A 16,823-nucleotide genomic window follows, 5' to 3' on the forward strand; every position below is an offset into this window, starting at 1 on the left:
ATGCTGCTCCTCCCTCCTTTACCTCTGTCTCCTCTTCCTCTCCTCGTTATGTTAGCCATGTCACCACCTTGTCTTTCCCCTCCCCTCCTGCTGTCCCTTCTCCCTCCTCTGTCTTTCAGTTTCCGTCTCCCCCCACAACACCTCCTGTTTACATCCTGCCTGTTGCTCCTGTCCTCCCTCACTTCTTCACTCTGCCTTATTCCCCACCTCTTCCATCCTCCCCTCAAAGTCCTCTTAGTGGCTCCTTGTTCTTCTCTGCCCCTCAGTTTCCTCCCTCTTCCCACTGTCTGCCCCTGTCTTCTCCCTCCTCCTCCATTTCTCCTCTTGTTCTTTGCCCTCCTCCACATTCCCCTTCACCTCCCCCTCTTCCCCCTTCTTGCACCTTCCTCTCCTTATCTGGTCCTTTCTCTCCCTCTTTTCCATCTCCTCTTTCTCTGTCACCTTCTCCTGTTTATGTTCCCCTTTCTCCCCCTTTTCCTTCCCCTCCCACTTCTACTCCCCCCTCCCCCTCTTTAATAAGTGCCTCCTCTCCTCCTCCACTTCCTTCCACTTCTATGCTTCCACTCTTTTCTTCCCAGTCATCCTCCAGTTCCTCTCTCTCTCCCCAAACTCATTATTCCCCTTCTCCTCTTTCACTTCCCACCTCCCCACCACCCTCTCCCCTACCTCCTGGCATCCCTCCTTACTTCAGGCGTGATCGCTCTGTTCCTGAGATCTACATTTAGATGCCCACTGGTTGCTCTTGTCCTGTCTGCCTTTTGTTTAAATCAACATGACTAACCTACCTGGATTCTGCTCAAGCTTTTGCTCATTACCTGCAACAATCACTGAGCCCAAAAGCTAAAATAGAGCTTGTTTTAAAGCGCTGTAATGAAGAACCCCCCTCCTCGCTAATTTCACAACATCAGTAGCTCTGGTTGTGACTGAAGTTAAGTGCACAAAAGTCTTGGCTGACTTAAGTGCCACTTTGAAACAAGACCGGGAACACCAACAGTTCCTGAGGAAGTCCTCAGATGACATTAGTGTGACTAAATGTTCATTTAAATTTTAAATACTGTATATGTGACATTTCCAGCTTACATTTTATATTCTGTCTTTGTTACTTTCATTTCTCTGTTTACATCTCCCTGTGATGTGGTCATGTGTCTACTCTGGTTCAACAGTCACACACAGGTTCCAGTGCGTTTGAGAAATATGTTAGTTGAAGAAGAAAAATCCTTGAAGCAGTACTAACTGATTTGTACTGGCCACCTGGGGGCAGCAGAATAAACTGTAAACAACTCTGACATTTCACTTTATGAAGCTGATATGGTTTACTGGTTAGCAAACGGTTGCCTATTTACACATCCATCAGAGATGAAGTAACATTGGCATTCATTTTATTTATTTGTTTTGTTTTTCCTGCGTTAAATGCATCGCTGTTTTCACCAGCTAGTTGGCTGTTGATGCTGGGAATGTAGCATGCAGAGAGTTTAACAGAGCTTTTTGTGTTGTGTTCACAGCTTGTCTCTGCTGCCCCCAAGTGGACAAAAAAAAAAACAGTTAATGCATCTTTTAAGTGTATGTGGGTTACACCTGTGTGGCTTTTGAACAAATGCTACCCATAGACTTTATAAGTGTTTCTCATTTCATCACCTCCACCAATCTACCCCTCCTTCCCTTCCTCCTTTCCTCCCCTCTTTTTTCTGTCCCTCCCTCTTCAATCCCCTGACCCTCTAATCCTTTACTCCTGCCATTCACCCAGGATACCACAATATAGATCTGGAGCTGCAAACCCCCACAGACCTGAACTACATGCCCCCCAGCCCACTGCGCTCAGATGACTTCTTTAGTGAGGGCGATGCTAGTGTAGATTCCCCTACCAAGACCACGCTTACTAGGCCTAGCGACCTCTCTCTCACTCAGACCACCAGTACCTCCAGCAGTGACCCCCTCACAGTCGTCCCTGGCCCCTGCGCCCTGCAACCACCCATTGTTGGGGCAGAAGATACAACCTTGACCACTGGAGAAAGAGTGGAAGAGAAGATGGAGCTGGTTTCTCATGAGAGTCTGGATAATGACAGAAGAGCAGTAGAGAAATCAGGACAGGGGACAGAAGAACTGAGGGCAGAGCCAGATGTTTCTTTGGAGAGAAACCGAAAAGAAGAAGCTGCCTCAGACATTGGTCAAGGCAACGGAAGGCAGGAAGAGGAGGAAGAAGAAGAGGAGATGACCCAGGAGAGGCTGCAGAGCCTGCTGGAGGATATAAAGCTGGAGGGAGGCTTGGAGGACGTGGAAATGACAGAGGAGAGGGTGAACGCCATCCTCGAACAAGTACGCCAAGCAGAAAAAGTCATGTGTTCAGTTCCAGGTTGGAGAAGCGAGACATCCAACGCGAGCGTAGAGTCATCAGCAGTGCCTGGCACTGAGGAGGGCAGGTAAGATTTGGTTTCTGCTATTTACAGATTTAAACACCAAGGTTTACAGTCAGACCTGCAGGTCAGTATACCTCCGCGCTTACACTTTACTCCCCCAGCCCTGAAAGTCTAGCTGATTCACTGGAGCAGCCCCCGACTCAGACCAACAAACAGAATGGAGGTCAAACTGACGTAGCCAGGGAAGGGAAAGAAAAGGAGGCCAAGAGAAAGGGATCTCAGGAGGACAGCAGCACAGCGGGACCAAGCAGAGGACGGGAGGAGGGAGTTGACAAGTCCCAGCACAAAGTCCAGGTGAGAGTCAGTCTTCCAGACGGAGTATGTTTTACTTTTTTATGTTTTTTTTGTTATATACAGACTTCCAAGGATTAAATATTTTAGTGAGGCTAAAATGTTTCAGGCTCTAAGCACAGCCCAGGAATGTGAACCTGCTCTTCTGTCAGTCTCTTTCAATAATATTAATTTCAGAGGCAAATTTCATCTAATATTTCACTTTAACTTTAACCATTCAGTGCAGCTCACAAAGCATTAAACTTTCACAAACACACTGGGGTCATTAATGTTACACTGCTACTGACCTGCCTTCGTCAGGGGAGAGTTAGAGCTGAAGAGTCCGGCTCTGATGAGGAAACCACTGTTACCACCAGGGTGTACCGCAGACGGGTCATACTCAAGGTGTGTGAGGCCTGGTGTGTGTAGAGCTGGAGGCAGTGTGCAGTGCACCAGCATACGCTCTGTGCAAGTGTGTAAAGAAGAATGAGAAACAGAGATTTACAGAAACACTGAACAAAAGTTACCTGATACGCAAGGGTGTGTTTGACAGCATTTGTGTGTGTTATCGAAGGTATGAGTGTGTGTTTGTGTGCAGCTACAGTGTTTTTAAGAGTAAGACAGTGTAAAAGAAAGAGAATGTATCATAGATTATGTTTACTTGCTTGCAAAGGGGAGTGTTTGTGTGTGAGAGGGAACACCGAGAGTATGTGGATGTTTAGCATTGCTGTAGCATGAAGTGCTAATCACTGCTCGTTGGGTTTGATTAAGTTTGCTGTTGAAAGCTTGAAGCTTTTTTTGTTGATGCAGTAGGTATATTTCCCTCTGGACAGATCCTATTGAAGGTGTTAGATTCAGCCTGGCTTGTGCTTTTTGTTTTGCAAAACCATATTAACCGTCTGTATAACGCACTAGTATCAGCTGGGTTTACCAAGGACCCCAGTGGAAAACCCTGCAGCTGTAGCAGGCAGGCTGACGTCTGCTCAGAAATGTTACTGTATTTCACCTCTCAAAAACTTCCTAACCTGTCCCTTTGCCCCTCCATCCTTCCCACCATCCCTCTATCCGTATTTAAACCCTCGCCCCAGGGAGAGGAGGCCAAAAACATTCCTGGAGAGTCTGTGACGGAGGAGCAGTTCACAGATGAAGACGGGAATCTGGTCACCAGAAAAGTAACCATCCTCATCCTCCACCATTACCTGTCTCCTCTTTAGTCCACATCTTACACACACACATCACTGCTTACCCACACCTATACACACACTCACATGTAACCTCCTCACCCTTCTTTCCATTTATTTCTCCTCACGAAAATGCTTTCCTGCTCCCTCCCTACTCCTCCTCCTCCCCCTGACATGCTTCTGCCCCCTACAGGTGATCAGAAAGGTGGTGCGCCGCGTGGTCAACTCAGAGGAAAGGAGGGAAAGTGAAGGCGAAACTGTTTCAGAAGAAGGAGCTGGTGGTGTTGGTGGTGGTGTAGCAAAAGGTGGAGCAGATGCTGCTTCTTCTGCAGGAGCAGCAGCTGGAGCCGCGGGAGGGAAGGGCAAGAAGAGAGGGAAGCGTTCCCGACAGAAGGCTGAGAAGTCTGGAGAGGAGGCCCAGAGAGGGAAAACTGAGGTTGGCGTTAAAACCAACCATCTAACTTAGTCAGCTGAGCCATCCTGGCTCACTTACATCTGCATGAAGCCATAACTGTTTGTAAATACTCAATCAGTTCACTCAGAGTGATGTGAAAGAATAAGTCATAGCCAAGCCCTCACAGGATTAACACCCAACTCTGCAGATCTGCACAGCCACACACTTGAAGCTCACTGCCTTGGTTTTCCAGCACAAATACTTTGTGCGCCGCTCTCATCGTAGTCCATCAGAGTGCACTCTACCTGCCTGGTATAAAACAGAAATGAAGCAGAGTAAATTAGAGGTTTAACCTGAGCTGTTTGTGGTTGTGCTGCTGTGAATAAATGGACTGCAGTTTGTGAAGTGCTGTGTAATGGAGTAGCAGGATCATTACAGAGGCCTAACTGTCTGATTAGGTGTGTTACGGTTTGCAGTGGTTGTATTGTGCTGTGTGTTTCCTCTGTACTGCAGTGCATCAGAAGTGCTTGGCGATACAACACCAACCAACAGGCTTTGTGCCTTTTTAGCTTGTTGACTGAGATTGAGAACTACTAACATTACAAGTGTTTCCACTAATATAGAAAAGATTAAATAGCTTTTTTCTCTATTTTAACATATGTTGATTCAAGCATGTGTGATTTTGTTTGCAAATGTATGACTGTAGTAATTTTAACATCCTCTTTCCTCTCTTTAAACTTGTTTCTCTTCCAGCATGTTGCCTGTGATCTCCATTTACAACAGTAGCTGAGCGGAACTGTGCTTCCTTAACACATGTTGGTCATATTCATCCCGAGCACAACACTACCAGTTCTTACTTCTTTCTGCTTCTTTGTTTTTCTGTCTCTCGGTGAACCTCGTTGCTTCCTTCAATCGCCACTCTCGCTCTCAAGCCTGGAGACAGCGCCAGCAAGAAACAAGGGAAGAGGAGTCAGTCGTAACAGTGGAGCTCTCGACTCAACCTGAACCAGGTCCACGGACGACGTCCACTTGCGACACCACACACACACCCTGGGAGGAAAAATGGACTGGAGCCCCTGAAAAGGAAGAGGCCTTGTCAATCAGCCAATACGTGTCTGAAGCTTTCACTTAACAACGCATGGTTTTCAGCAAGACGACGCAAAACAAGTTACTTTTCTTTGATTTCGCATGAGCATGTCACCAAACTCACTCACTGTCGGAAACAACCCTGAAGGACACGCATGGACGTGAGCTGGAATTTTCCTTTACCTTCAATGAATTAAAGGCGTCTGTGACCAAAGACGCAAACGGGGGGAAAAAGAGCAAACTGCTGACAGAAAAGGAAAACTTGTTATTCACACTCAGACACTCGCCTTATATGGTCTATTTTTCCCTCCTGGACCCACAGTATTGGGGTGTACCACGTGGTTCTTTTTTTTAAAAAAATAAGAAAAAAAGAAATATAATAGTAAATGGGTGATTTTGTTGTATATAAATGACACTGTATAAAAATCAGAAAAAAAAATCAGTAGCTTCACAGATTGTTTATGCACTGATTTGAGTTGATGAAGCTTTGCAGAGTCGGTGCATTTGTATTGAGAGGTCGGCACTGTTTGAGCAGCCTTGAGTGTGTGACCTGACATGCTCTTCCCAAATGAATATAAAAAGGAACAAAGCAGCTGTATGTCAATGAGAAACGAATGGAGAAAAAAAAAATGCTTGATTTTAAACAAAAGGACGTTTCTTTAAAGCCAACAGCTACTTCCGCTCTGTCTGTGGAACATTGTCTTCAGAGAAATATTTTGCTGCATGTGATGTCACTTTATTTTAAGGCTTTTCTTTTGTTTCTCCTAATTCAAAGCACTGTAATACACTAAGAGAGGGTTTGATGGTACTTCTGTCTGTGTGAGCTCATAATAACCCAACCATCTGTCATCTATTACTGTTTTTTTAATTTTTATTTTTATGAAACACACACTCCACACTGAAGTGGTGAGCAAACAAAGCTTCATTCTTACTCTTCAGGGCAGTACTGTGTCCCTGAATGTAACCGGCAGACTGGCACATTGCCTTATCGCCAACCTCCTAGCAACCCTGTGTGTGTGTGTGTGTGTAACATTTAAAAAAATAAAACCCTGTCTATCTGTGAGCCCATTATGCATACTAGAAGTGTAAGTTTAGGCTTTTAGGTCTGCTGTGGTTTTAAAAAGGGGGACTGATTTTATTTTGACGGTTTGATGATTTTTATCTTTATTTAATTGGCTGTTTTTACATTAGAACGGAGGGTCTCATTTTTAGCCCCATCACTAAAATGTGGTCCTTTTTACTAACAGATACTGAACACTAAAATAAATCACAGAACTGGTCTCACGTTAAAAAAAAAAAAAAAATCAGATTTTCTGTTCTTCATGTGAATCTGTTTTTTTTTTCCATTTGTCTTTTTCATACAAAACCACCTTAAACATCCATTGTTGAGAGATCTGGTACCAACATGTATGACAAACCAACATAGCCTACACTGGATGATCCAAGTAATTATTTAAGCAGAAAAATAAATTGTGTTTAAACTGAACGTGTGTGAGTCAGACTGGTTCCTCCCTGTTGGTTGTTTTGCGGCTTCATGGTTTCAACCAGGACAAATCTCATCTGTGGCAGTTCTAAAGCAGCTAAAGCTGAGAGGTGACTTTTCAAACAGGCACGCCAGGATCCGTATTTATCAAACTTCTATTAAAGACAACTAAAAAACAAAATCCTAAATCACATTTATCCAGAGACTCACACCAGCACAGCGTGAAAGGCGCTGACGACTATGCGCATGCGCAACTGGTTGTGCGTTTCTGTGAGATCTGCCGCAAATTGAGATTTTTATCCAGTTTAAAGCCACTTTTTTATGCTACAGTTTGAGACTCTGGGTGCTCTACCAATCTGTTTTAACAAGGCCAAAAGATTTTAGTCATCTGTTGCTCGGATTTTAAGTTATTAACTTGCTGGTTTACTGCCTGGTCGCAAGCAGACTCGCTGCTAGCATAACCCCTCAATGTTTTTAGCATGTGGGCTAGCTAGCAAACGCAGACTGCAGACTTCGTGGGATTACTCTGCTAACACCCCCAGACCTGTTGGGCCCGTGTCACTACAGAGCTAATCCAGACCGCGAAAACTAGTGAAACCCCGTCTCCTGCCGACCACTCCAGGTGCGACAGGTGAACCGTCGCCGAGCTGCATGGACCAGGGATCAGGGATGATGATCCGCGGTCACAGCAGGTCGAGCTGAGGAGGAGCTGGAGCTGGATTCCACAGTCCCGGCCGAGGACCGCTGGCTGCTCCAGGGAAGGTAAACCCGTCAGTCTCCACCTCCCTGTCAACTCCACCTGAGCAACAGCTACAACAACCTGTTGCTCGACAGTGACAAAGGGACAGATTTCCTGCACTTATTTATGATTTTAAACTTTACTCTGGCACCATTTTATATAAAGTACAATAAAAGCTGTGAAATGAGTAAAACTTGAACTCTGACATGATACAAAGCTGCTTTTTATATTTCGCTTTTATGATAAGAGGAAAAGATGAAAAACACTGCCTTCAAACATATCTGATTTTTTTTTTTACATGTATTTTTGTGTAACACTTCTCCTCAGACAACTGTTCCATAAATTATGTAAATAATCAAACTAAGACACATACATAGACATGACTGGTAATATTTTGATATATGATAAACAGTATATAGATCTTTAAATGCCACATCTAAGTTGAGAAAAAACAATCTGCATTAAAGCTGCAAGCAGCGATGACGGGCCCTCGCACCCCTTGCGACCCGCGGGAGTCGCAGCCGGCACAGCCATGAGTACCAGAGTCCTCCTATGTCCTCTCCTCTTCTCCCCAGTACACTTCATAGTACAAACAGGTTATTTCCTGTTACCAGCAGGGGGCGCCATGAGTAAGGCGGGAGTTTGACATATGGAGGCGTTCAGGGCAGAGCCCTCATCATGCTCATGAAGTTTGAAGATGTTTGGATAAAGTATGTGGATGTGAGAGCCATTCAAAATGTCATGGCAAATTCACCAAACGCCACCAAACTTTGGCGGGCCACAGAGGCCACACCCTGTAACTTAGAGAAAACTCTGTGATAACTTTTGATCATCATGGTCTTGAGGTGAGGTCCACCAGATATGAAGCTGATCGGGTGAAATCCCTAGCACGAGTTCATCCGCATACCAATGGTGGAAAGCACTCAAATTTGGCCGCCAAAAACAAAATGGCCGACTTCCTGCTGGGTTGAGGTCATGGTGGCAAGAGACTTTTTTGTGCGTCTGGAAGTGTTCTTTATGTGTACCGATTTTCATCTTCGTACTCCAAAAAAACCCATATGGAGAGGGGTATTTTAAATTTTCAAGGGGGCGCCGTTGAGCCATTTTGCCCCGCCCAATTATAAAAGCTCCATCAGAGTCTAGGACCAGCCCCCAAGAACGTGTGTATGAATTTTTATGATCATAGGAGGTGGTTAAGGTCATTACAAATCCAAACGTAATTTCACGGCGAGGGATCGTCAGTTGCCGCGCCGCCACACAGATGCCATTGCACCCAGCTTCACGGCCTTTATAATGTAGCTTCACCAAGTAGTTGGGAAGGTTGTAGAGCAGAAACCAAGCCGATGGTGTCAACTATTAAGGAGCAGTATACTTCAGAGTAAAAATAGGTCATTTCCTGTTACCAGCAGGGGACGCCACGAGTAAGGCGGGAGTTTGACATATGGAGGCGTTCAGGGCAGAGCCCTGATCATGCTCATAAAGTTTGAAGATGTTTGGATAAAGTATGTGGACGTGAGAGCCATTCAAAATGTCATGGCAAATTCACCAAACGCCACCAAACTTTGGCGGGCCACAGAGGCCACGCCCTTTAACTTAGAGAAAACTCTGTGATAACTTTTGATCATCATGGTCTTGAGGTGAGGTCCACCAAATATGAAGTGGATCGGGTGAAATCCCTAGCACGAGTTCGTCCGCATACCAATGGTGTAATTCGCCAAAATCGCCAACTTCCGACCACAATGGCGGACTTCCTGTTGGGTTGAGGTCATGGTGTCAAGAGACTTTTTGGTGTGTCTCGGTATGATCAACATGTGTACCAATTTTCATGCACCTATGACAAACTAAGCCCAATGGGAGGGGGGTTTTGAAAATTTCAAGGGGGCGCTGCGGAGCCATTTTGCCCCCCCCATTTACAACGACCACAAAATATCAAATTTTTCACCAGACCTGATGACTGTGCAAAATTTCAGGCGTTTTAGAGCATGGGAAGGGGTTGAAAAATGCAGTTGTTTGGGAGGAATAATAATAATAATAATAATAATTAAAGCTGCAAGCAGCGATGACGGGCCCTCGCACCCCTTGCGACCCGCGGGAGTCGCAGCCGGCACAGCCATGAGTACCAGAGTCCTCCTATGTCCTCTCCTCTTCTCCCCAGTACACTTCATAGTACAAACAGGTTATTTCCTGTTACCAGCAGGGGGCGCCACGAGTAAGGCGGGAGTTTGACATATGGAGGCGTTCAGGGCAGAGCCCTCATCATGCTCATGAAGTTTGAAGATGTTTGGATAAAGTATGTGGATGTGAGAGCCATTCAAAATGTCATGGCAAATTCACCAAACGCCACCAAACTTTGGCGGGCCACAGAGGCCACACCCTGTAACTTAGAGAAAACTCTGTGATAACTTTTGATCATCATGGTCTTGAGGTGAGGTCCACCAGATATGAAGCTGATCGGGTGAAATCCCTAGCACGAGTTCATCCGCATACCAATGGTGGAAAGCACTCAAATTTGGCCGCCAAAAACAAAATGGCTGACTTCCTGCTGGGTTGAGGTCATGGTGTCAAGAGACTTTTTTGTGCGTCCCGAAGTGTTCTTTATGTGTACTGATTTTCATCTTCGCATTCCAAAAAAACCCATATGGAGAGGGGTATTTTAAATCTTCAAGGGGGCGCCGTTGAGCCATTTTGCCCCGCCCAATTACAAAAACCCCATCAGAGTCTAGGGCCAGCCCCCAAGAACGTGTGTATGAATTTTTAGGATCATAGGAGGTGGTTAAGGTCATTACAAATCCAAACGTAATTTCACGGCGAGGGATCGTCAGTTGCCGCGCTGCCACACAGATGCCATTGCACCCAGCTTCACGGCCTTTATAATGTAGCTTCACCAAGTAGTTGGGAAGGTTGTAGAGCAGAAACCAAGCCGATGGTGTCAACTATTAAGGAGCAGTACACTTCAGAGTAAAAATAGGTCATTTCCTGTTACCAGCAGGGGACGCCACGAGTAAGGCGGGAGTTTGACATATGGAGGCGTTCAGGGCAGAGCCCTGATCATGCTCATAAAGTTTGAAGATGTTTGGATAAAGTATGTGGACGTGAGAGCCATTCAAAATGTCATGGCAAATTCACCAAACGCCACCAAACTTTGGCGGGCCACAGAGGCCACGCCCTTTAACTTAGAGAAAACTCTGTGATAACTTTTGATCATCATGGTCTTGAGGTGAGGTCCACCAAATATGAAGTGGATCGGGTGAAATCCCTAGCACGAGTTCGTCCGCATACCAATGGTGTAATTCGCCAAAATGGCCAACTTCCGACCACAATGGCGGACTTCCTGTTGGGTTGAGGTCATGGTGTCAAGAGACTTTTTGGTGTGTCTCGGTATGATCAACATGTGTACCAATTTTCATGCACCTATGACAAACTAAGCCCAATGGGAGGGGGGTTTTGAAAATTTCAAGGGGGCGCTGCAGAGCCATTTTGCCCCCCCCATTTACAACGACCACAAAATATCAAATTTTTCACCAGACCTGATGAGTGTGCAAAATTTCAGGCGTTTTAGAGCATGGGAAGGGGTTGAAAAATGCAGTTGTTTGGGAGGACAAATAATAATAATAATAATAATAATAATTAAAGCTGCAAGCAGCGATGACGGGCCCTCGCACCCCTTGCGACCCGCGGGAGTCGCAGCCGGCGCAGCCAAGAGTACCAGAGTCCTCCTATGCCCTCTCCTCTTCTCCCCAGTACACGTCATAGTACAAACAGGTTATTTCCTGTTACCAGCAGGGGGCGCCACGAGTAAGGCGGGAGTTTGACATATGGAGGCGTTCAGGGCAGAGCCCTCATCATGCTCATGAAGTTTGACGATGTTTGGATAAAGTATGTGGATGTGAGAGCCATTCAAAATGTCATGGCAAATTCACCAAACGCCATCGAACTTTGGCGAGCCACAGAGGCCACGCCCTTTAACTTAGAGAAAAGTCTCTTATAACTTTTGATCATCATGGTCTTGAGGTGAGGTCCACCAGATATGAAGTTGATCGGGTGAAATCCCTAGCACGAGTTCATCCACATACCAATGGTGGAAAGCACTCAAATTTGGCCGCCAAAAACAAAATGGCCGACTTCCTGCTGGGTTGAGGTCATGGTGGCAAGAGACTTTTTTGTGCGTCTGGAAGTGTTCTTTATGTGTACCGATTTTCATCTTCGTACTCCAAAAAAACCCATATGGAGAGGGGTATTTTAAATTTTCAAGGGGGCGCCGTTGAGCCATTTTGCCCCGCCCAATTATAAAAGCTCCATCAGAGTCTAGGACCAGCCCCCAAGAACGTGTGTATGAATTTTTATGATCATAGGAGGTGGTTAAGGTCATTACAAATCCAAACGTAATTTCACGGCGAGGGATCGTCAGTTGCCGCGCCGCCACACAGATGCCATTGCACCCAGCTTCACAGCCTTTATAATGTAGCTTCACCAAGTAGTTGGGAAGGTTGTAGAGCAGAAACCAAGCCGATGGTGTCAACTATTAAGGAGCAGTATACTTCAGAGTAAAAATAGGTCATTTCCTGTTACCAGCAGGGGACGCCACGAGTAAGGCGGGAGTTTGACATATGGAGGCGTTCAGGGCAGAGCCCTCATCACGCTCATAAAGTTTGAAGATGTTTGGATAAAGTATGTGGACGTGAGAGCCATTCAAAATGTCATGGAAAATTCACCAAACGCCATCAAACTTTGGCGGGCCACAGAGGCCACGCCCTTTAACTTAGAGAAAACTCTGTGATAACTTTTGATCATCATGGTCTTGAGGTGAGGTCCACCAAATATGAAGTGGATCAGGTGAAATCCCTAGCACGAGTTCGTCCGCATACCAATGGTGTAATTCGCCAAAATCGCCAACTTCCGACCACAATGGCGGACTTCCTGTTGGGTTGAGGTCATGGTGTCAAGAGACTTTTTGGTGTGTCTCGGTATGATCAACATGTGTACCAATTTTCATGCACCTATGACAAACTAAGCCCAATGGGAGGGGGGTTTTGAAAATTTCAAGGGGGCGCTGCGGAGCCATTTTGCCCCCCCCATTTACAAGGACCACAAAATATCAAATTTTTCACCAGACCTGATGAGTGTGCAAAATTTCAGGCGTTTTAGAGCATGGGAAGGGGTTGAAAAATGCAGTTGTTTGGGAGGAATAATAATAATAATAATAATAATAATAATAATAATAATAATAATAATAATAAACATTACAAAAACAATAGGGCCTTCGCACCACTCGGTGCTCGGGCCCTAATAATAATAATAATAATAAACATTAGAATTACAATAGGGCCTTCGCACCACTCGGTGCTCGGGCCCTAATAATAATAATTAAAGCTGCAAGCAGCGATGACGGGCCCTCGCACCCCTTGCGACCCGCGGGAGTCGCAGCCGGCGCAGCCAAGTACCAGAGTCCCCCTATGTCCTCTCCTCTTCTCCCCAGTACACGTCATAGTACAAACAGGTTATTTCCTGTTACCAGCAGGGGGCGCCACGAGTAAGGCGGGAGTTTGACATATGGAGCTGTTCAGGGCAGAGCCCTCATCATGCTCATAAAGTTTGAAGATGTTTGGATAAAGTATGTGGACGTGAGAGCCATTCAAAATGTCATGGCAAATTCACCAAACGCCACCGAAATTTGGCGAGCCACAGAGGCCACGCCCTTTAACTTAGAGAAAAGTCTGTTATAACTTTTGATCATCATGGTCTTGAGGTGAGGTCCACCAGATATGAAGTTGATCGGGTGAAATCCCTAGCACGAGTTCATCCGCATACCAATGGTGGAAAGCACTCAAATTTGGCCGCCAAAAACAAAATGGCTGACTTCCTGCTGGATTGAGGTCATGGTGTCAAGAGACTTTTTTGTGCGTCCCGAAGTGTTCTTTATGTGTACTGATTTTCATCTTTGTATTCCAAAAAAACCCATATGGAGAGGGGTATTTTAAATCTTCAAGGGGGCGCCGTTGAGCCATTTTGCCCCGCCCAATTACAAAAACCCCATCAGAGTCTAGGACCAGCCCCCAAGAACGTGTGTATGAATTTTTAGGATCATAGGAGGTGGTTAAGGTCATTACAAATCCAAACGTAATTTCACGGCGAGGGATCGTCAGTTGCCGCGCCGCCACACAGATGCCATTGCACCCAGCTTCACGGCCTTTATAATGTAGCTTCACCAAGTAGTTGGGAAGGTTGTAGAGCAGAAACCAAGCCGATGGTGTCAACTATTAAGGAGCAGTACACTTCAGAGTAAAAATAGGTCATTTCCTGTTACCAGCAGGGGACGCCACGAGTAAGGCGGGAGTTTGACATATGGAGGCGTTCAGGGCAGAGCCCTGATCATGCTCATAAAGTTTGAAGATGTTTGGATAAAGTATGTGGACGTGAGAGCCATTCAAAATGTCATGGAAAATTCACCAAACGCCACCAAACTTTGGCGGGCCACAGAGGCCACGCCCTTTAACTTAGAGAAAACTCTGTGATAACTTTTGATCATCATGGTCTTGAGGTGAGGTCCACCAAATATGAAGTGGATCGGGTGAAATCCCTAGCACGAGTTCGTCCGCATACCAATGGTGTAATTCGCCAAAATCGCCAACTTCCGACCACAATGGCGGACTTCCTGTTGGGTTGAGGTCATGGTGTCAAGAGACTTTTTGGTGTGTCTCGGTATGATCAACATGTGTACCAATTTTCATGCACCTATGACAAACTAAGCCCAATGGGAGGGGGGTTTTGAAAATTTCAAGGGGGCGCTGCGGAGCCATTTTGCCCCCCCCATTTACAACGACCACAAAATATCAAATTTTTCACCAGACCTGATGACTGTGCAAAATTTCAGGCGTTTTAGAGCATGGGAAGGGGTTGAAAAATGCAGTTGTTTGGGAGGAATAATAATAATAATAATAATAATAATAATAATAATAATAATAATTAAAGCTGCAAGCAGCGATGACGGGCCCTCGCACCCCTTGCGACCCGCGGGAGTCGCAGCCGGTGCAGCCAAGAGTACCAGAGTCCTCCTATGTCCTCTCCTCTTCTCCCCAGTACACGTCATAGTACAAACAGGTTATTTCCTGTTACCAGCAGGGGGCGCCACGAGTAAGGCGGGAGTTTGACATATGGAGGCGTTCAGGGCAGAGCCCTCATCATGCTCATGAAGTTTGACGATGTTTGGATAAAGTATGTGGATGTGAGAGCCATTCAAAATGTCATGGCAAATTCACCAAACGCCATCGAACTTTGGCGAGCCACAGAGGCCACGCCCTTTAACTTAGAGAAAAGTCTCTTATAACTTTTGATCATCATGGTCTTGAGGTGAGGTCCACCAGATATGAAGTTGATCGGGTGAAATCCCTAGCACGAGTTCATCCGCATACCAGTGGTGGAAAGCAGTGAAATTTGGCCGCCAAAAACAAAATGGTCGACTTCCTGCTGGGTTGAGGTCATGGTGTCAAGAGACTTTTTTGTGCGTCCTGAAGTGTTCTTTATGTGTACTGATTTTCATCTTCGTATTCCAAAAAAACCCATATGGAGAGGGGTATTTTAAATCTTCAAGGGGGCGCCGTTGAGCCATTTTGCCCCGCCCAATTACAAAAACCCCACCAGAGTCTAGGACCAGCCCCCAAGAACGTGTGTATGAATTTTTATGATCATAGGAGGTGGTTAAGGTCATTACAAATCCAAACGTAATTTCACGGCGAGGGATCGTCAGTTGCCGCACCGCCACACAGATGCCATTGCACCCAGCTTCACGGCCTTTATAATGTAGCTTCACCAAGTAGTTGGGAAGGTTGTAGAGCAGAAACCAAGCCGATGGTGTCAACTATTAAGGAGCAGTACACTTCAGAGTAAAAATAGGTCATTTCCTGTTACCAGCAGGGGACGCCACGAGTAAGGCGGGAGTTTGACATACGGAGGCGTTCAGGGCAGAGCCCTGATCATGCTCATAAAGTTTGAAGATGTTTGGATAAAGTATGTGGACGTGAGAGCCATTCAAAATGTCATGGCAAATTCACCAAACGCCACCAAACTTTGGCGAGCCACAGAGGCCACGCCCTTTAACTTAGAGAAAAGTCTGTTATAACTTTTGATCATCATGGTCTTGAGGTGAGGTCCACCAGATATGAAATCGATCGGGTGAAATCCCTAGCACGAGTTCATCCGCATACCAATGGTGGAAAGCACTCAAATTTGGCCGCCAAAAACAAAATGGCTGACTTCCTGCTGGGTTGAGGTCATGGTGTCAAGAGACTTTTTTGTGCGTCCCGAAGTGTTCTTTATGTGTACTGATTTTCATCTTTGTATTCCAAAAAAACCCATATGGAGAGGGGTATTTTAAATCTTCAAGGGGGCGCCGTTGAGCCATTTTGCCCCGCCCAATTACAAAAACCCCATCAGAGTCTAGGACCAGCCCCCAAGAACGTGTGTATGAATTTTTAGGATCATAGGAGGTGGTTAAGGTCATTACAAATCCAAACGTAATTTCACGGCGAGGGATCGTCAGTTGCCGCGCCGCCACACAGATGCCATTGCACCCAGCTTCACGGCCTTTATAATGTAGCTTCACCAAGTAGTTGGGAAGGTTGTAGAGCAGAAACCAAGCCGATGGTGTCAACTATTAAGGAGCAGTACACTTCAGAGTAAAAATAGGTCATTTCCTGTTACCAGCAGGGGACGCCACGAGCAAGGCGGGAGTTTGACATATGGAGGCGTTCAGGGCAGAGCCCTGATCATGCTCATAAAGTTTGAAGATGTTTGGATAAAGTATGTGGACGTGAGAGCCATTCAAAATGTCATGGCAAATTCACCAAACGCCACCAAACTTTGGCGGGCCACAGAGGCCACGCCCTTTAACTTAGAGAAAACTCTGTGATAACTTTTGATCATCATGGTCTTGAGGTGAGGTCCACCAAATATGAAGTGGATCGGGTGAAATCCCTAGCACGAGTTCGTCCGCATACCAATGGTGTAATTCGCCAAAATCGCCAACTTCCGACCACAATGGCGGACTTCCTGTTGGGTTGAGGTCATGGTGTCAAGAGACTTTTTGGTGTGTCTCGGTATGATCAACATGTGTACCAATTTTCATGCACCTATGACAAACTAAGCCCAATGGGAGGGGGGTTTTGAAAATTTCAAGGGGGCGCTGCGGAGCCATTTTGCCCCCCCCATTTACAACGACCACAAAATATCAAATTTTTCACCAGACCTGATGAGTGTGCAA

The 16,823-nt window shown here is 45.8% G+C and overlaps 1 protein-coding gene across 5 annotated transcripts in view; it reads left to right on the forward strand.

The window, feature by feature from the left end:
- The window catches only part of LOC121201164 (ankyrin-3-like), an 82,353-nt gene extending 75,522 nt beyond the window's left edge, over positions 1-6,831 (forward strand). For all 5 annotated transcript variants that reach the window (XM_041066845.1, XM_041066846.1, XM_041066849.1 and 2 more), the window contains 6 exons: positions 1,745-2,417; positions 2,516-2,708; positions 3,006-3,089; positions 3,773-3,856; positions 4,059-4,301; positions 5,192-6,831. In XM_041066845.1, the coding sequence (XP_040922779.1) occupies positions 1,745-2,417; positions 2,516-2,708; positions 3,006-3,089; positions 3,773-3,856; positions 4,059-4,301; positions 5,192-5,239 (1,325 nt within the window). In that variant the 3' untranslated portion in view covers positions 5,240-6,831. The remainder of the gene's footprint in view (positions 1-1,744; positions 2,418-2,515; positions 2,709-3,005; positions 3,090-3,772; positions 3,857-4,058; positions 4,302-5,191) is intronic.
- The last annotated feature ends 9,992 nt before the right edge of the window (positions 6,832-16,823 follow it).

This window comes from Toxotes jaculatrix, chromosome 21, assembly GCF_017976425.1.
Source record: "Toxotes jaculatrix isolate fToxJac2 chromosome 21, fToxJac2.pri, whole genome shotgun sequence".
Taxonomy (NCBI): domain Eukaryota; kingdom Metazoa; phylum Chordata; class Actinopteri; family Toxotidae; genus Toxotes; species Toxotes jaculatrix.